Genomic DNA, 21435 nt, shown 5'->3' with positions numbered 1-21435 from the left:
CAATAAAAACATTTGTTTTATATTTAGGGTTTTTAGGTCGATGTAATGGTTACTGTATTTATTATTAGTAACCGGATTGCATGAAAGTGCCGGTCAGGAATCATACGCATACACCGATGGAGAACAGGCGAGGCTTTCAGGTTGGTTACGCGATGGCCGCTCTCTCTACAATATAGGGGTTTTAAAGCGAAAACAATGGTTTGGTCGCTCGGTGAGGGGTGTGGATGCTTTAACTAACAACCGGAATGATAGCAACAACGTTTAAGCTCACCAGTTTTGCTTTAAAGAAGAGTCGGGGATGTCCCGTGTCTCAGTGTTTTTCTTGTTCGTCTCCCGGGCCTGGCCATAGCAGCCTACACTGTAGCGGCGGGTTGCTACTTTCGGATGAGCGGGCAGTAGGTCTCAAAGAGGTGGGGTCTACATTGTGGCAAACCGGAGGGGAAAAACATATCAATATAGCCTATAAGAGGGATCCATAACATGAATGTCACCCGTAAGGGAAAATCGACGTGGGCGCAGGGTCAACAAGATCAGAGTTTTGACTACTAACCTGATGTACTTGCTAGTTAGCATTAGCCAGCGGTAACGTTTACTTGCCTTAAAGCTAACTAAAGCGAGATGGTATAAGTAATTTACCATTTGTCGATGTTATCTAACGCAAGGGGTGCCAATTGTGCTTTTTTACATAGTTATTTGGAACGTCAATTATTGTGTCTCTAAAGTAAAAGTTCTGTTGATTTTTGTGAGGGTTTCTTTGCGTTATGTTGGCGTACGTTAGCGTTTGCTAACAGCAGGTTGCTAGCCTTACTAACTGATCTGTGACGTAACGGTGCTCATTGTTTTGACAGCACCCAACATCGTAGCCGGGACGGAAAACATCGTTATTATGATCGAGTTTCAAACATTTTCCCTTTGCCTTTAGAATTACGTTTAATAGACACTGTGCAGTTAATGTTTGACTAACTGATGTGACGCAGGTCCTCGTTTTGTTAAGGCAACATACAGATTACTTACTGGATAACCAAGTACCAAAGGGTGAAATGGTCTTTACTTGTAATAACTACAACGTTTCTGATCTGTTCAGCTTTGTCGTACATTTGGTTAGTTAAAGACTCGTCCTTCATGTTGATAGTTCTGATGTAGTTTTTGTCCCTTAAAAGTAGATGTTGCCCTGTCTGAAATCCTTTAATGCTCAGTTGTAGGATGGATCCAGAAAGTGGAATTGAAGCACAAAAAGCTGTCAGTTTGCAATGGAAGAGCTACAAACTCGTCCAGGACCCAGCCATAAGGCGGGTTGCACAGAAAATCTACAGATATGATGGCGTGCATTTCAGTGTGCCAGTGAGTTGATTTTAAGTTTTTGATCTCTGTGATATGCATATCTGTGTAAAATTGTGTGCTTAAATGACAATGTTATACTTTTTATAGGACTCTGGATTTCCCCCTGTGGGTGAACTGCGGGACCCTAGACCCCGGAGACTATGGTCCAGGTATACAGAACTGTCCCTGCCAGTGCCGAAGTTTAAGGTGAGCATCCCCGATTGACATTAATTGCATAAATCCCAACAGCTATATGGGAATGACTGGACCCTTTTCCCTGATCTTGCATCATTTGTCATAACAGCTTGATGAGTTCTATGTCGGTCCCATACCCCTCAAGGAGGTGACCTTTGCAAGGCTCAATGACAACATCAAAGAGCCGTTTTTGGCAGAAATGTGTTCTAAGTTCGGTGAGGTGGAGGAGATGGAGATCCTGTTTCACCCCAAGACTAGGAAGCATTTAGGCTTAGCCAGAGTGTTGTTCACCAGCACCAGAGGGGCAAAGGACACAGTTAAACATTTGCACAACACTTCTGTCATGGGAAACATAATTCATGCTCAACTGGACATAAAAGGTAAGCAATACACCTAATTTCAGTCTGCTTTTAAGCATTAGCTTATAGGGAGTTGCTTGTTGAATTGCTACATATTTGAGATTTCCTCAGAGGATACCATTAATCCAATATAGTATATTTTTACAAGTATTCCAACTTGTGATTCCCCTATCTGTACCCTTTATACAATTGTGCAGCAATTGTGCAGCTTATTTACAAGTTCTTGAGATTACCTGTTAATCAATGTAACAATAAACAAATGATTTAGGGAAAAACATTATTAGGAGTTACATACTCCATTTTAAATGGATAAAATTGTATATATCACAGCCTGTATTTATTTTTATCCAACTTTTTTTTTTAATTCAGGCCAGCAGAGGCAGAAGTATTATGACCTGATTGTAAATGGGTCCTACACTCCTCAAACTGTGCCCCTGGGAGGCAAAGCTTTGACAGACAGGCTCCAACCTCCGACTCCAACACAGCCACAGCCACAGCCAGACACGGTATTGTGTCACAGCATAATTATTACTTCACGATTATTGATTTATAATTGTATTATTTACATACTGTCTTCGAATTAGATGAAGTACAGGTTTAGAAGTATTGTAATTGTGATATAATATACCCCTTTCTGCACAGTCATCGGAAATCAGGCGGAGGCTTTCCAGTGAGCTTGCTGTTTTGGCAGCAGGGGTCCAAGCACTCACATCAGGAAACATCACCCCTTGTACTGTGGACTCTGGCTATGGTGATCAGCGTCTGGACACACCTCCTCCATCCATGGCAGGCCCCTACACCCCATGCTCCTCTGCTTCATCTCAGGGAGGTGGAGGAACACCTTACAGCTCCAGATCTGGGACTCCTTTCACACAAGACTCGAGCTACACTGGCAGCAGGTTAGTTACTGATATTTATCAGAGGTCTTTTTTTATATGGTATTTGTAACATTACTGCTTATTGCTGATTCTTATTTTTACATTAAATAATATATGTACATGTTTGTCATAATTAACATAATCATTTTTGTTTAATATAAATTGTTGTCTTAGTTGAGTACTTTTACTCCTGTGCTTGTAAATGTAGACAATGTGCTTAGTACTTTTACACGAGTAAAAGATTTTAAGTGGTATTTGTAGTGTAGAATTTTTTTAGGCCGATACTTGCACATTCACCTAATTATTGAGATCATAATTGAGATGTCTACACCCTCTGCATACAGTGTATCACATATTGCCCTCAGATAGGGCTGCATAGCCAGTCTGTGGCTATGATAATAACCCTGTGGATATCACTTAACCTGACTAGATGTTGTTCAGACTTGTGCTGTGTTAAAGCTGATGCATAAATGTTACTTGGTCTGACCTAGTAAGATTCCTATTGCAATTTTTAAAGAAAAGTGACCATGGCTGTTATTAAGACATAAAGCCAACACATTCAGTTGCAGTTAGATTTATGGAAAGGAGTGCATGTCTGAAAGGGACTATATAGGGATTTACACATCAGATCTTTAACATCGGTACCACAGTCCATGATGGGACCCTCACACTACTCTGCCTCTTCATCTCACTGCAGGCTTGGGACCTCAAGAAAATAAATTTTTCTATGTTTACATTTGTTGAAGCAATATATGCTAATTAAAACAATCTATGCACATCATCCTGTTCTTACAGCATTTAGTGTCTCCTTTGGGGGAACATGAATAGCTTAAAAACATGAATACGTATTTCTTGTGCTTTTGATTATTTAGCTCACTTGGCAGAGATGGTTGCCAGAAGAATAACAATCTGCTGTCACATGTTAATGAATATTAAGAATGCTTAGGTCCACAATATAAAATATTTCCTCATTTGTATCTTTAAGGCAAACTGGCTACAACACTGGCACTTTGGGCAGCGGTTACCCTCCCCAAGACATGCTACCTTCGTCCTCTTCATCTTCTGCTGTTTCATCCACTGTCGGAGGATACAAAGTATCTCGCTACTCTGAGGATGCACAGGAACCTTCTGCGTATCATCGGGGTCGCCCTATATACCCCCCAACTACATCATACCGTCCCAACGAGCCACCGTGCTATCCCCCATACCCTAGTGTTGGAGGGCCTGGGCCACACATGGTGCACCACTCTTCAATGCCTCCACCACCTCTTGCCAATCAATATGACCAGCCCCCAGTGTCAGATAGGGATAGGGAGCGTGACAGAGACTCGGGGGGTCGCTATGGAGCAGGCAGTATTGGCTCCAGAAGGTCATCTTACCACCACCAGCAGGACACAAACTCTTCTTCAAAGTATCATTCCCATCACTCCCACCACCACTCTGATCGCAGGGACGACAGGGGGTACCGGCGAGACAGCCTGGGCTCCCGGTCAGGTGAACACAGTCACCAGAGACACCGCAACCACCACCATTCTCACAACCACCATGGCAGCAGCAGCCGTAGAAGGAGCAGCCATGATCGGGACAGGGACCGAGATCGAGACAGGGACAGAGACAGTGACTACTCCAACAGTTCTGACCCCAGATACAATTCCAACTCCTACCGCTCTTCCTCTAACAGTATGTCTCCTCCCCCTTCGTCTTACTCAGCATACTCCTCCTCCAAAGAGCCTGCCCCAGCCCCTCCTCAGGGACTGGATGTTTCCAGCCGACTAGGGGCCACAAGCCTTGCAGAGAGGGGATCTCTGCCTTCTGTAGGTTCTGACAAAGACTACCATGGTGGTCACCACAGTACTCTGCCTCCACGTCCCCCTCCACCACCACCCCTACCACCAGCGTCTGTTATTGCTGCAGCTGTTGCTGAGACACTTGGAACAATGGACTTCACCCAGGATAGTCCGGCCCATGAAGAGCAGTGGACAAAACCCAAACGACGTCCCAGTACGCCACCCGCTCCGCCAAAGACCCCCCCACCTTCTTCCCCACCCCATCCCTCTATCAGTTCCTCCTCTACCTCACCTTCCTCCACTTCACTTCCCCATCATCTTCCTTCTTCTTCAAGCTCCCCACCACCTCCTCAGCGTGACTCTTCTTCACCTGAGCCAGATTCTACCAATGAGAGTTTACCATTTGTCTACCACAGTAGTAGCCTGGACTCTCGTATTGAAATGCTTCTAAAGGAACAGAAGGCAAAATTTTCTTTCCTAGCCTCTGATGAGGAAGATGAGGAAGATCGGAAAGAGAACAGGCAGAGGGGTGCACATGGGAGTGGAGGAGAGCGAAGAGGAGGGTCAGGTGATTTAACAGGGGAACACACATGTGGTAATCAGGTGGTAGACAGTGGGGATAAGGATCACAGAAGGAAAGGGGAAAGAGACAGAGATAGCCATAGAGGAAGGAAACGTGGAAAGGGAGGAGAGGGTAGGAAGAGTCCCACTGTACTTACAGCAACAACACCATCCTCTTCCTCCTATTCTCCCCACCTCCCACCGCCAGAGGATCCCCAGCCCCAAGTTGGCCTTGTTGGTCCTGCAGCTTTGCAGGATGAATCTTCCCAGGGTGGATCTGCCGATACACAGAGCAGGATAGGAGCACACACACCACCTTACAATGGGCAGAGCCAGGTAAGATCAGGAGCGTGTAACAAAACTTAAGGGATCAGAATATTGGACTTCAGCTACGTTGTTTTTTGTTGTTGTAGTGTCATGGTTCTCATTTTGTTGCCATGCGCATCAAGCAAACTAAAGCATCTTATATAGAAGAATGAAAAGAATAGGTTTTATTTTCTGCCTTTATATGTTACGCTATATCTTAAAATTCCTGAGGGATGTCCACCGAATTTGCATGTAATCTCAACAACCACAAGTGTTCATATATTTTAAATTTAAATAAAGAATAAATATTGTTTACTAAGCGCTAATACTGATATTGGCATGATTTTCCATCACCTTATGATTACAACATTTACAGGTATAACATTGGGATATAAGATGTATAACATTTGCTGAGGCATCATAAATGTTAACTAATTGTTAAAATGTTTAATATTTAGCAAACACTGTCTGTTAATACAAAAACCTTTCTGTAGAATGTAAAGAATTTCATTAATATTAAAATACATTCATAAAAATGCGTACAAGATACAAGTGTTGCATTTTTAAAAACATTGTTGTTTCTTAACCTAAAACGGTAAACTCTGTTTTCTTTTAGTCTTCCCCTCATTCCTCAGGTGAGGACATGGAAATCTCAGATGAGGAGGATGAGGAGACTACCATAACCACCGTGACCACCCACCAACCTTCTCTAACATCAGGGTCCTCACCCTCTTTATCCCAGGCTACGATGCCTCCACAAACAACAGAACCTTCGTCTTCGCCCCCACCAATCTCTGACTCTGCACAGCACTTTGGCACCTCCATGCACCCTCCCATACCTTCCTACCCTCCACATTTGCCTCCTCCACCTCCCCCTGGTTACTCCCTCCAGCCCCCACCTCCTCCAGGGATTCCTCCTCTTCCACACATGGAACTACACCCTGAGTATCCTCCTCCCATGCCCCACCATATGTATGACTATGCTGCCTCCATGGAGCTGATGAACCAGTACAGTGGTGGAGCTCCTATGTCCTTCCAAATGCAGACTCATATGCTAAGTCGCTTGCATCAGCTGCGAATGTCATCATCTAATGGCACTCCAGGCCCTGGTGAAGCAGCTACTGCAGACTACACATCCTACCACCTCCACTCTTTGCCACCAACCCACACACACCACCCCTTTGTGGACCAAGAGGGGAGCGGGGCAGGGGCTCATTATGATCAAGACCACCGATACATGCCCCCTCACATGCCTTACCCCTACGCTGACCACCATGGCACTCAGCTTCCACCTCCCCCACACCATGCCATCCCATCTCACCATTCAAGTTGGCCTCCACAAGTTTTACCCCCACACTACCCCTCTTACATGCCTCCACCGGGTTATGACATCATGCTGCCCGGGGATGGAGATGAGTATACGGCTCCAGGGGATCAGATGCCCATGCTGGCTGAGAATCCACATGAAGCCACGGTGCAAATGGTCCTGAGTTCTCTTATACAGGAAATGAAAAACATCATGCAGAGGGACTTAAACCGTAAGATGGTGGAGAACGTTGCTTTTGCCACTTTTGATGAGTGGTGGGAGAGAAAAGAGACTAAAGCCAAGGTAAGGAATGCAAATTTTCCATAGTGCTTGCATTTTCATTTTTAGGTTTATTTGCCTGTTGTTTTTTAAATTAATACATATTTTTTTCTAGTTGTTATGATACTGTAGCAGGATTTGTTTTATTATTTGATTTACCTAAAATTGATTATTTGCACTGGCAATTATCTTCTTTACTTTTTCCTCAGTGGCAAACAGTCTCTCTATACTGCTGCTGATTAAACTGAAGAGTGGTCATTGTTAATACTGTGAAGTTAAAGGAAAAATAAAATCATGGTCACAACATTACAGGCCTATGATTTATCATTTATATCTTGTGTTTCCAGCCTTTCCAGACAATGGTTAGAGGGGTGTCTGCTTTGCGGGATGATGAGAAGAAAGAGGAAAAGGTCAACCGTCCACGGGAGCCTCTTATGTCTCTTGTAGACTGGGCAAAGAGTGGTGGCATGGAGGGCTTTTCTCTCAGAGGAGCATTGCGGCTGCCTTCTTTCAAGGTAAAAGCACAAACGCTGAGGCAAACCTTAAACTGTGTTTCAATACGGTGGACGGCAAATTTATAAAGGAATACACCTACATAAACACCTCATATTGCACCCATACTGGCACACTTTCCAAGAAATATATTACCTTATGTTTATCCTTAGTTTGACCCACTGCATTTTAAAAGAATATGCTTGTCATGGAAAAAATGCATTATGTCTTCCAGTGTTTCCCTTAGAATTTATTTCAACAGCAGTGCTGTTGTGTTTATGTCCATGAGCACATACTGAACAAACGCCCATTTATTATAAAATAGGTAGGGTTTTTCATGTTTGCTTTGTTTGACAATTCAGTGGCTATATGAATGAAATCCCTCAACACACCAGAACATAATTTTGTTCCTGGCAGGTTTGCCTCATTCCAAATGTAATATCACATATATAAATAATGTAAATTTTGTGCTATTTCATGTGTGTATTTCTAATTAAATTACATAGCTTAGATATACAGTAAACCTGTCTGTTGAAAAGTACACTAAGTTCTAATGGTACTGACTAGGTGAAGCCAATAAACTGACAGAGCACAAATTAATTAATTTCTACATCTGCAAAGTCAAATAGTCTCAAGAAAATAACATAAGAAAATAATGTTTGTCCCTGTTTTATAATGTGTATCACTTATTTTATGTGAGGTTCCAATCTAGACTTTACATTATGATTTTCACAAAATGAGGATATTTCACCTCAACTTCATTTCTTTTCTTCTTTACTTGTTTCTGTGGTATCCTGACTTTGCCCTTCTCTCTTTATTTCCCCTTTCTCCTGTCTAGCTAACTAAACTATAAAGCGGCAGCAATGTGCCACTGAATGGTTAAAACATGCTATGTGAAATGACTATGGATAGGGCTCACAGCTATATCTAGATGGTGGTTTCACATTGGAAATATCAATCTTTTCAATTAGGAAATCATATCTGTCCTCTGAACTCTCTGACAGCCGGCCCTGCTCTGAGTGCATTTTCTAATTTGAAGGTTCTGTTTGTTTTAAGTCACGCACATCATGATTAGTGTGGGATTGATTGATATTCACACCATGTTAATGGGATAAAAAGGTCCTAAAGTGTATATGTAATGGTGTATAAACAAGAGCTCCTATAATTTGTACAGCGCACTGAGAGGATAAACAGTTTTAAGATAAGTGGTACAATGTAGAAAGTAGTGGAGATTATGGTACCTTTTGTCCTGAATAATAATGAGAAAGGTGAAATTTTTGTAACAGGAGTACGGCATTGCTAAATAAACATTACACTATTGTTTAAAACTTTGTTGAGTTCAGTATTGACAGTGCTTCACTGATTTAAAAAATACTTTTTGTGTCCAATTGTGCAGGTGAAGAGGAAAGAACCTCTGGAGCTTGAAGAGGGAGACATGAAACGCCCACGCCCCTCAACACCACCAGATGAGGATGATGAAGGTTTGCTAAGACAATATTAGAAAAGTATTAGGAAATATTAGAAAAAATGGAGTTGTGGGTTAATAGGCTTGCTTCATTTAACACATTGAGTGTCGTCCTATTTCTAGCTGCTGATGGAAGAATACCAGAGGCGGACAGGCATGGAGCTGAAAGAGGCAACAAGAGAAGGAAAAAGAAGCCAAGAAGTCGTAAACCTTGGGAGCTTGACAGTGAAGGGGAAGAAACATCAGATGGCTCCTCAACTGAAAAGGTGTGATGTTTTTATTCTTTTTTTTTTTAAAGCAGTCAACCAAAAATATACCATCAGAATATAAAAAATTTAATTTGACATGTTTCTATTTGATGGTAGGTGATCACAAAGGAGTTCTTTAAAATTGTGTCCTTCACATAGAAAAGTGAGCATTGTATAAAATGAATGTTAATATTTAATTTTTATGTCATTGCAAAGTGATGGTATGTATGTATGTAGTTTCTTTTGATATTTGAACGTGAGGAATGATGTCCCCCTCTTATTGGTAGCTAGATGGCAGCATTTCACTTTGGCCTTTGGTGTCCTAACAACCTTTCTTTTATATATAGGAGGATGAGGAAGAAGAGGAAAGTGAAAAGGAGTCAGATGGTAAACCAATAATCTTTTTCTTACTAAAAATCTTGTTTACATTCAATTCAAACACAGACAGTGTTGATACTAAATATCTTTTTATGTTTAGATGATGCCCTCAGTGCTGATAGTGATGATGAGAGCCTCTCCTCATCATCTGAGGGGTCTTCTTCTTCAACATCCTCATCTTCATCTTCCTCTGAAGATGAAGAGGAGGACAGGGAGAGGGCTGAGACTGAAGCGTCGTACACCATTTATGAGTCCACTATGGACAGCACAACAGAGAGAGAAGATGATAGGTATAAAGTTTGTTCAGTAATTGTTTATTCCTTCCTTTCATCATTAGTAAATGAGTCATCCACAGAAATACATATTCTCACTAATACATTATAACATCATAATGTGTTAACATTTATTGCTGGCTTAATTTACTTGTTGTTGTTTTTTTCTCAGGGAAAATAACACAGCTGCTGTTCCAAAAGCAGAACTCAAAACAGGTTAGTGCAAGTCCTCATCAGCTTTATCAAGGTTAATAAACACAGATAAAAGGGAATTTGGTTTATCAAACTTTTGGCACTGTGAAAATGGCGAGACAGTTATTGGGTTTTGTATATATTCCTATAATTGTTTATCAACGTTTTTTTTTTTTAGGTGAAGCTAAGGACAGCAAGGCAGATACAGCAGCACCACCTACCAAGCGCCCCCCATCACCGCCATATCCACATCCTTCATCGCCTGTTGTTTTTGTGCCTCCTCTTAAGAAACGCAAAAAAACTGTTTCGTTCTCCACAGATGAGAATGACAGCAAGACACTGCAGCTGACTGTACCGCTATCTCCATCTCCCTCACAAGGAATGGCTGAATCTCCCCTCCTTTCCCCCAGCAGGCTTCCTGACTCCCCTGTCACTGCTGCCCTGACTCACTTAACTCGCCCTACTCAGAGCATCCAGCTGCTCCCCTTTGCCTCAAAACCAGGTGAAGGCAATGCCCTCATTGTGCCCCCCTCTGGACGACCTCAAGATCCTGATGAGTCCAAAAAGGGACACCTTGTTTCTTCCCAGACCACACCCCCTGTCAAATCCCCTGGCAAAAGAGGTGCAGGCAAAGAATCCCCCAAATCTCCCATCCCTCCTGTTATGGTGTGCCGCACTGTGCAGAACCTGCCTTTGGATCATGCTTCTATGTGCAGGATGGCATTTGAAGAGGCCCCTGCTCCTCCTATTGTCAACAAACGGTCCAGAGGCAGACCACGAACAACCAGCATGTCTGCTTTGTCGTGTCACTCCCTCAGAGAGGAAGACGAGGATGAGGAAGAAAGTGAGCAGAGATTAAGACTCAGAGAGCAGCTAGGGGCATCCACCCTCCTGCAGCTGGCCTCAGCTTCAACCACTGACTTGTCTGTTTTGGCTGACGTAGCTTTGAAAATGGACCCTGATGCTGGCGACTCAGAGGAGACTGAGACATCTGATGAGGCAGAGGAACAAAAGATAGAAGAGGGTCTCTTCTCTCCTGAGGCATTGGCCTTGGTTATGAGCCCAGAGGGTGTGATTGTCCTTATGGAGCACAACTACTGTAAACCCCCTGTTTTCCCAGCACCACCAGGTATCAAAAGAACTTCCTCCAGACAAGATTCTTCTGTCCTGCTCTCAGCTGATCTCAACACTATTTCTGGAGTTCTTGAAGCCCCAGAGGAGGTCATTGGAGAGGCACTGCCATTGAGGGGAGATGCAGGAGACTACTTATCTTCAATGTGTGCGCAATATGAGTTGGAGGATGTGGGTCAGGCTACAGCTGTACCTCCATCAGCAAAGAAGAAGAGTATAATTGGAAAGAGTTCTGAAATTGAGAATGACAAGGGTCAAAAACGGAGAAGAAAAGACAAAGAAAATGTTGAGATTCATCATACAAAAAAGCAGAAGGAGCAAGCAAGCAAGAAACAGAGGAAGCGGAAACTAGAGGTGCGTGGGGTGTTTTCTGGTTTGTTCCTGTTTGTGGATGTCTTAATCATAAACATTGTGACAGATGCAACAATAGCTCACAATTGTTTCTAACACGTTGAAACATGACTCATCTGAAGTTCCAATTTTAAGTTTAGGTTTTAGGAAACATCACGTCAGGGTTTTCCGCAGGGAAATGTAAGAATGGCTTTGTGTGTCTGTTTTTTGTGCATGCATAAATGTTAAATTTATTAGATAAATCAGTCAAAATACAGACATGCACATAATTTTAAAATATGAATATCTAAAAAATATGAAAAAACTCAGAAATAACTTGAAAGTGACAAATGTAATAAAAGTTAAAAAAATCTGGCTTAGCTTTTGTTATTTTCTATCTAGAAAATAATAGTTTATATAATACAACAAATTTTTTCTCCCTTAACTACATGTGATCACAGCCTTGGTGACAATACATCTAACATTTCTCTTCCCTCTGTCTAGGACTCAGACTTTGATGAAGATGTGGACGTGGAGGAGCTTGAGTCTGGAGAGCTGTCCAGCTCAGACACTGAGGAAGAACTGGTCGAGGAGGTGAGGAAGAGCGAGCGTCTCTTTCTACAGGAGGCAGGAATAACGTCCCAACGTTGGCCGAAACCTGTTCCAGCAGCTGAGCCACCAGTCTTAAAGTTTGACAACCGCAGTGAGTTTGAGCAGATGACCATCCTGTATGACATTTGGAACTCTGGTCTGGATGCAGAAGACCTAATGTTGCTTAAGAAGACATATGAAAAGCTACTACAGGATGACCACAACTCTGACTGGCTTAATGATACTCACTGGGTCAACCACACTAATATCCTTATCAATGGGTGTCTTCTGCATTAAATGTGTATGTGTTAATGCCATGGGAATTAACTCCTGTTAACAATGTCAAAACAGGTTGACTGTATTTAATTAATAAGTAACCTACATAAACAAATATTTTTAAACTGGAAATGTTTGTTTGTATTGCCACTGTTGTTTTTTGTGGTATTCTACTATTGGCCTTGACCTTTGAGCTGCACTAACCAATTTGCCAAACCCTCGGCGTAAAAAGAAGAATGCAGATGGGCAGCTTCGCCAGCATGTGACTGGTTGTGCAAGGAGTGAGGGCTACTATGCCATCAGTCGCAAAGAGAAGGATGTCTACCTGGACCTTGACCTGCCCGAGCAGGTGATACGGGAAGTGGAGAATCTCGACAGCTCGGTAGGGATTTCTTTTACCTGCAAAATTGCTGTTGGAAGTAATAATTTTTCTGTGTAATTAAAGCTGAAGTATGTGCCTTTTCCTGATTTATTTTATTTTATTGATTGATTATAATGTGGAGACGCATTGTCTACTCCTCCTGTGAAGTTAGACTTGAAGAACATCACTGGGGGCAGTGGAATGATATTTGCTTCTAAAGGTTTCTACCCAGGGCTTGTCTTTAAAGCGTTGAAGACAGGAAAAAATGGAGCCATAATAGTGGTTGACTAAAAATATTGACTGATCCATCGGCTGATTAATCGGGCCAATCTTTGACATTTTTAATTCATTTAAATTAGCCGTCACCCTGCTAAAAAATATTTTTAAGTCTGCATAGATATCTGCAGCCTAAATTGCCACCATGTCACTCTCATGTGACTGAAAATGAGAGCAAGTTGATGTGTAAAATTATTTGAGTGCGGCAACCAGATGCATTTTATTGGCATTGGAAGAGAACAGTCAGCAAGATTAGCAAACCTTACATTATAGTTGTGGTGTTGGTGCTGCAGTCTGTCCTCTCTGTGCTGTCTCTGTGACTGAAGGCAGAACTGAGCTGTTCCACATGCACAGAGCAGAAAGGAGGAAGGATAGAGGGAGCCCAGGTGAGGTCAGACTGTAACCAACTTTAGTTTGGTAAATGGTAAATAGTCGCTTACATAGCGCTTTTATCCAAAGCGCTTTACAATATTGATTCCCATTCACCTATTCACACACACTCACACACCGATGGTGGTCACCTGACCCCCCGGGAGCAACTTGGGGTTCAGTGCCTTGCCCAACGACACTTCGATATGTAGCCGGGAGCGGGGATCGAACCACTGACCCTGTGGTCAACGACTTTACTGCCTTACTATCAATTGTAGTTTACCACTGTAGATAACCACTGTAAATTGCTGTTAGCATAATAGAAGTGAGTAAATAGTTTATTAGTGCACATGTTGAATAACTCTGCGAATAACAGTAACATATGCTCTACCTCAAGCTCTAAGTCTCTCATCTCAAATCATGTTATTTACAGCAGCTTGTTGGCTGATCGTTATTTACTGTGAACGTGTTTAACTGAAAGCTTGCTATATGTAGGCTACTCTACGGCAACCATTTAGCCCAGTTTACTGCAAATCTGAGTAAGTTCTGCTCGATCTTCTGTCTGACAGCAGCCTACACTCCGAGGCCCACCCTTCCCATGTGCCTGGAGTCAAATACCTGCTCAGCAGTGTCATATGACACCGGAGTTTGTAGCCAAATACAGTAAAAATTATTTCTTATATTGTTGTTGCTACTCTAATAATGGTATTTTTGCTTAATGCTACACTCCTCTCCAAAAGTATTGGGACACTGAGGCCGATTTCTTTATTTTTACTTTAGTCTGAAAACATTTGAGACAAGAGACCAACATTTCAGCTCTTATTTCCAGGTATTTACATCTGGATCAGATACACAACTTAGAAGATGGCAGGTTTTATTTGAACCCACCAATTTTTCATGTGAGCAAAATTATTGGATATTGTGGGCTGAAGTATATTTTGTTACTTCGGTTTGTCGTATGATATTGATTATTCAAACAAATGGCACTGAATGTCTGTGCTCAGTTTGAAATTTGGGTTTTGCATGTTCGCATTGCATTTATAGTTAAGAGGTGTAACCATGAAAACCAGAGAGCTGTCTATGGGTGAAAAACAAACAATTGTGAAGCTGTAAGAAGATGGAAAATCAATCGGAGGCATTGCACAAACATTGGCCATAGACAGAACAAGCATTTGGAATGTCCCGCAGAAGAAACAAAGCACAGGTGTACTAAGTAACAGACGTCTAATGGGCAGATCAAGGAAAAGAACAGCAGTTGACAGAAACATTGAGACCCTAAAACAGCTGTTAGCGACATCAGCAACAACCTCCAGACAGTAGGAGTGAAGGTATGACAATCTACTTTTTGCAGAAGACTTCCTGAACATGAACAATAGGTGGGTTCAAACAAAAGATGCTATATTCTAAGTTGTGTATCAGTTTCAGATGTAAATACCTGGAAATAAAAGCTAAAATAGTTATCTCTTATCTCATATTAAACTTTTCATGTCACATGTCTTTATTTTTCCATTTTCATTTATTTAAATAATTCATATTTTTCAATATAAATCCTATGTTAAATATTGAGCATAGTTGTCTCACACATTATTACAATTATTATTTTAAAGTTTTACTTTTTTAAAAAAAAAATAATGCAACATAAATAACAGGCATAGGCATTATAAATTGGTCATCTGCATTGGCATCAGCTATTGAAAAACCTATATCGGTCGACCACCATCCTTAAGGTGAATCTGTAAACTTAGGTTGTACCTGAAGTGAGCATGTTTTTACCAAATTAAAGTTTGTGGAATCCAGTGTTTCATGAGTTTAAAAAGTTGCTTTGGAAGTAAAGTGAATTTAAATCTGTGGAAAGTTGAGACGAAGTTCATCAACAATTCAAACTTGGCCCAAGATGATCAACTGTGGAAAGAATTCTCTGTGCTGGCTTGGAACAACTCAGTGATCACTGAGCATGTTCTTAAAGATGGTTATATATTTAAGTGGTGAGGAGGTTGGTCTGAAGTCTTTTGAATGAGACCAAAAAGTACTTATCGATACAGCTTTGTAATAACTATAGAATCAGATCCTGTTGTTCCAAAGCATTTGAGGCTACATGTCAGAATAAAATGGAAGTTTTTGCACTTTTTTTATGTTTCCACCACAGAAAAAACCAAACCTAGGACTTGACTTTACCTATAACCTAAAACACCATTGGGTGTTGTCTGCCACAGTAAGTTGTCCTCCAAGCTTCCAAAGTTTCCCACAGCATTCCCCTTCTGCCCCTGGATCTGACTATATACAGCAAAATTTAAAACATGCAAACAAAGTAATGCTGACTGCTGCTGACTGCTACTGATAAGCCTCTGGAAGGAAACATGCATGTCTGCTCCAGATTCAAGACTTTTCTGCCAATACACATTTTAAATGTAAAACTTACTGCTACCTTTGTGTAGTCGGTTGGTCTGTTTTTTTGTTTATTTATTTCTGTTATGTTATGCAGAACATAATGGAACCAAATCTGATCTAACAGAATCATTCCTGCCTCTAGAATTTTCATTTCCCTAAGCTGTATAAATCACAGCCTCGTTTGAGGTATTATTTGTCTTATTTACATTTGCATTTGCACCTTTGCAGTTTTTAGCATTTAGTTATTCTTGCTATAGGGATTTGAGATTTATTGGGCCACACCAGGAGTTACAGCCTTCAAACCACATAATTAATATTGTTTTTCATGTGATGCACTAGTTTATTGTTGACACACAGTTCATATGGTGTATGAATGGGAAGCTAGCATAGTTACATGTTTTTGTTGCTATGTTATGCCTGAATTTGCCATGAACACTTTTTTCCATTCTGGCTTTTTGCTGTGTCTCACTGTTGCCTTGGAGAAAAGCATGTTTCTTTTATATTTAAGGAACACACACTTAACATTTCTTATTAAACACAGGTTATCTTTTTGATGTAACCTTTGTACTTTTTAGAGGTAAATTGTCAGTAAAAAATGCCCTGTAACTGGACACCACATCACTCCTTGATGGCCTAAACACATCATAGTTAGTATGATTAAAGCAGTTCAGCGGTTTTAAGGTGATAGCACTGCTGTGAGTAGACTTTGTAGCTGACACTGTGATGTGGTTTGGTTTACCTGGTGGTCTGACTGCGTGAGTTTATGGTCGGAATGTGTTAAAAGCACACATTTTTGTGTTCTTCAGAAGGGGATCAGGTGATATGTTGCTGATAAACACTCATTACTCGTTACCACCCTTTACCATTGCGAACTCTGAAAGGCCCCCACTTTCCCCTGAGGCCAGTATTATCCCAGCGCTGGCAAACATAAAGCTGAGACAGTTATTTAACAAAACCAAACTGAAAAAATGTGCCATTGTTTGTGGCATTTTGGTCCAGGTATTGTGTAATGCTCAGATAGTCTGTTATGTTGTTTCTTTGACTCTGGCAGACATGCTAGCTACAGCTAAACTCTCCTTTCCATGCCAGCTTAAAACCATACAAACTATGTTTTGCCTTATTCGTGGTTTGTAGAAGAATCGAGATTTATTCTACAATACCAGAATAGCCAGTTGTGTCAACATCTGTTTTCTATTTGGTTTACATCTTGATTCTGAATTGTTTTTGGCTATGTAGATATTTGTTAAAAAGTGTATTCAAGAGACAAGTAAATCATTTATTTTAGACAGACATAAATCATAGTCGTCATGATTAATTTCCTGTTTTTCAATTCTGTAATTGTTTATAGTGATGAAGTGGTTTTACATAAATTTGTTCTAACTTACAATGTAGAAATAAAAAAGAAACTTGCCTCTAACTTTCTTCTTAGCCTTTCTCAGTCTTATCCACATTCTCATCATTCAGTTTTAAATGAACTTTACATTTACTATCAAGAATTGTGCACATTGAGGTCAACAGGTGTGGCGTTGCTGGTTTTGTCTCCTTCAATTCAAGGCCATGTGATAATGTTCTGCTGTGTCAGTGACTGTTGGCAAACCTCTTTGCTTTCTGTGTGCTCTCAGGGAGCTAACCGGGTGCTTTCAGAGAGACGTTCAGAACAGCGCCGCCTCCTCACTGTCATTGGCACGACAGCTGTCATGGACTCTGACCTACTAAAACTCAACCAGCTTAAGGTACAGTTATTAAAATACTGCCCCTAGTCCCCGTTCAAGTTCCTGCATGTACATTTTTACTGTACTATATTGTACCATTGTTTTTACATGTTCTTCAAGAGAATTTTGAAAGTGGATGTCAACACTTGCCAAATAAATATGTATTTTGTAGTAGCTCCCTGAATTAAATCCAAGCAAAGGCAGAAAAACTACAAAGAAATAACTACATGGGGAAACAGCTGGTAAACTGCTAGCTTTTAATAAGCCTAACTCTTAATCTGACCATGTTGTAAAGTGCACATTCCCTTCATATGAGAGCCATTTTTCACCAACAACAGCTGGACCCTGTGGCTATATTTAAATTTCAGAATTTAGAAAAATATAATTTATAGATTAAACATTTAATGTAATAAAGGAACTGTGCTTGTTTCTCATCATCGATTTGTTCAACACACAGATGTAGCCTGACAGTGACATCCTTAAAAAGGGTTTTAGTTAAATTAAAAACTATTAGTCAAGTCTTGGGAGGTGACTGTTTTTCATTGAAATGTGATAAATGCTGAGTTGGCTACTTGCTGGCTGTGTAGTTACATAAAAAATGCTTATACTTAAAAAATTTTGAGCCTCATACGTGGTTTGGAGAATTAAAACTTAATGAATCTTCAGATTTGCAAAAATCATTACTAAAGTTCTTTTTATCTTTATTCAGTTCCGCAAGAAAAAGCTTCGTTTTGGACGTAGCAGGATCCACGAGTGGGGCCTTTTCGCCATGGAGCCCATTGCTGCTGATGAGATGGTCATTGAGTACGTGGGTCAAAACATCAGACAGGTAAAACATTGGGTCCTTTAAATATGGTTATCAATCTATGTTATTCAATGGTGATTTTAAAGCAAAACTTTCCAGATAATGAATGCAGTACACGGCCCTGTTATTAAATTGTTTTATTTTAGTTCTAGTCACAAAATCTGTAAAATCATACATACAATCATACATCTGTATTAAGACAGGATATTTTGGTGCATTATACGGGGTCCTGGTAGCTCAATGGTAGCGCATTGGGCCACAAAGAGCCGACTTGGTGTATTGGTTTGCGGCAGGCATCTGGTGTAAAAACTCATGCCAAATCAACGTGCAGAACGTGTTCCACTGTGGCGACCCCTGACGGGACAAGCCGAGAGCCATTGATCTATTTTGGTGCATAATAGGGCTGTAAATGTTAAACATGCACCGTTTGAGATGCTTGGTATGTTGTTATTGGTTCTCAGTTAACTTCTCAGGTAAGAAATTGTTTACATATTGTGTGTTCAGATGGTGGCTGACCACAGAGAGAAGCGGTACGCACAGCAGGGCATTGGGAGCAGCTACTTGTTCAGAGTGGACCATGATACAATTATAGATGCCACCAAGTGTGGCAACCTGGCACGATTCATCAACCACTGCTGCACTGTAAGTCTGAACTTCCTCAATCACTACTGATAGTCATGTTTCAGATACAGGTCACAGTTAACATGCAGTAAAACATGTCTAATTCTGTTGTACTTTCACACTGGATATAATGTTCATGATTTTTTAATACCTCTCTTCTTCTAGCCAAACTGTTATGCCAAGGTTATCACCATAGAGTCCCAGAAAAAGATTGTGATCTACTCAAAGCAGCCTATCGCCGTCAACGAGGAGATCACCTATGACTATAAATTCCCCCTAGAGGAGAACAAGATCCCTTGCCTCTGTGGCACAGAGAACTGCCGTGGGACACTAAACTAGTGGACACATTTCTCTGTCACTTACCACTGGCCAGCCAGACACCCTCCCAATTTTCCCTTCTTAAAGCATTCATCACAACAGAACCACCCTTTGTTAGCAATGTCACTCCTCAGCATGACCTGAACGTCATCTTCACAGTACCCAGGAATCGGAAATGCACACACTTGCACTTTTCATGAACACTTCATTCACTTGGCATTTTCGTAGGCCAGTGTGTGAAGACTTTGTGTAATCTGGCATTTGAGTACTATGAGGGGGTCTCTGCTTAAGCATTAGCTCTTCTGTGGCAGTATTGTATGACTTTATGGGATTATATTTTGCAACCAGGTTTTTCCATGCAGCCAGGCATGAAAGATCTTTCTGTATCCATGTCAATATCCCTTTGAAGGAAGAAAGTGAAAATGAAATTAAAAAAATCCTGATGTTTTATGTCTATGACGGCTCACAAAATATACAGCCTGGCATCACTTTTTTGTTGTCAAATCCCTATCTGCACCCATCCGCTGACACAGATCTGCACAAAGACGCACAGGAATATCAGACAAATTCAGGGTTTTTAAAAGCGCCTGTTAAGGGCGCACTTTTAGGATGACAAACTTCAATCAATTTGGTATTCAGTTATGCAAGATTTACATGTATGAGGATTATTTTGGAGCTTTTTAAAATTTCATTTCATAGTATTATATAATAATATTGATATTGCTGGTATTAATGGTATTGTTGTTTAGTTGCATTAGCTGTAAGTATCTTACAGTGAAATAAGCTTCAGTGTACTCACCCATGGTTCTCAGTGGCCTGTGATTCACCAGCCATGCAAAGCTGTTGTTTCTCTCCCCCACTGTGCGTTATTCTCCCAATTTGACACAGGTTTTTTGAAATATTTTTTTTTAACTTGCCATGACAATGTCAGTTAAGTTATTTTTACATTGCTGCTGGATTTTTGTCTGCAGTATCAACCAAAATTGGCCTATGTTTTTATTTTTTATTTTTTTCCCCCTCAAGTTTAACATTTGTCAGCAAAAGGGTCTTGTAAGGACAACTAATTAAGTGTTTGCTAGGATCTCTCTGTTTCATCGCCATCCTTATGTGTTGTTTAAACCAGCAGATGTCAGGTTCCACTTTCAAGAGTTGGCAAAACATTTGCTGCAAAACTTCTGCAAATCTTGCAAGTCCTAGTATAATTGTGTGGTCACTATTTAACTTAGTCACTGTGCTGAAACATTTTAAAAGGAACATTTATTTAATAGGTCAGATCTCTTCAGAGGTTTATTTTATTAAAGGTTCTTTTCCCCTTGTTTGTGGGCCTTTGCAGAAAGCATTATGTGTTATGTATGTATTTTGAAAGCGTGGAGTAGTTTGCCGCATACAAAACATCCTTCCCCTTAAAAATTTATCAGAGTGGGGCAAGCAGGTGTCTGGATCATACGATCTGTTTGCAGTGTTGATGGGTGGAAGTTAGAAACTCTGTGTTTGCTAAATAAAGGACTAACAGCAGGTTTGTGAAAAGCTGCGGACAGAGCGGTGTCTATGGCCCTTGTGGTGTTTCTATTTTTCATATGGCTATGGCCGTCCAAAGTTTAACTTTAATTAGCCGAGGACTCTGTTTTTATTTTGTTCACTCCCAAACAGGAAAATGTGTAAGATATTTCTTGTTGCAATGAAAGCCTTTCAGTACAAACCAACCCTCTTTCCTACAGGACAAAAATAAGAGGTGAAAAAAAATCAAAGAAGTACATGTAAATATTGTAGAGGTGTTTGTTTCTCGTAGAAACACACTGATTCCAAGTTGTAAATATGTTGTTCTTTTTCCTCTCTCCATGAAGAGGAAACATGTACATATCTTCCATTCATTTATTTTTTATTGTTTTCCTTTTAATTTGATGATTATTTTAATATTATTTGCAATATTTCTCTTGTATTAATGCGTTGGACCCTTTATTAATGGTGCATTAAAATATTTTTTAAATAAATGAAAACCTAATGTTTTTCTTAAATAGTTTCATTGTCCTACTGTTAGAAAAATGGGGGCAAACAAGTGTGTGATGGATCCTGACTCCCAATTTAAAACTTAACATGCTAAAAAGGGCATGTGCAAACTAACAGGAAGCTGTGTAGCGGAAACATTTGCACCTGCAACTTTTACATTTCCTGTAAAGAGCGGAAGAATTGGCCTTAAACATACAGTAAATCATCAGGTG

The 21435-nt window shown here is 40.6% G+C and overlaps 1 protein-coding gene across 2 annotated transcripts; it reads left to right on the top strand.

Moving 5' to 3' along the window:
* The first annotated feature begins 26 nt into the window (after nucleotides 1–26).
* Nucleotides 27–21213, top strand: setd1a (SET domain containing 1A, histone lysine methyltransferase). Of its 2 annotated transcripts, none has more exons than XM_067477894.1 (21): nucleotides 27–140; nucleotides 1197–1341; nucleotides 1429–1527; nucleotides 1625–1895; nucleotides 2244–2380; nucleotides 2517–2773; nucleotides 3738–5436; nucleotides 6023–7015; nucleotides 7339–7506; nucleotides 8880–8964; nucleotides 9072–9214; nucleotides 9544–9583; nucleotides 9675–9864; nucleotides 10019–10062; nucleotides 10217–11523; nucleotides 12004–12355; nucleotides 12567–12748; nucleotides 17383–17493; nucleotides 18182–18301; nucleotides 18782–18919; nucleotides 19064–21213. In XM_067477894.1, the coding sequence occupies exons 2-21, from the start codon at nucleotides 1204–1206 to the stop codon at nucleotides 19235–19237; spliced, it is 6648 nt and encodes a 2215-aa protein (XP_067333995.1). In that variant the 5' UTR covers nucleotides 27–140; nucleotides 1197–1203; the 3' UTR covers nucleotides 19238–21213. The 2 variants fall into 2 exon arrangements, with proteins under 2 accessions (XP_067333995.1, XP_067333996.1); XM_067477895.1 differs by lacking the exon at nucleotides 27–140 and adding an exon at nucleotides 155–410.
* Nucleotides 21214–21435: the final 222 nt, after the last annotated feature.

The sequence above is a fragment of the Channa argus genome, chromosome 15, assembly GCF_033026475.1.
Source record: "Channa argus isolate prfri chromosome 15, Channa argus male v1.0, whole genome shotgun sequence".
Classification (NCBI taxonomy): Eukaryota; Metazoa; Chordata; class Actinopteri; order Anabantiformes; family Channidae; genus Channa; species Channa argus.
Note: the sequence above shows the minus strand (reverse complement) of the source record. Positions and strands in the feature narration are given on the sequence as shown.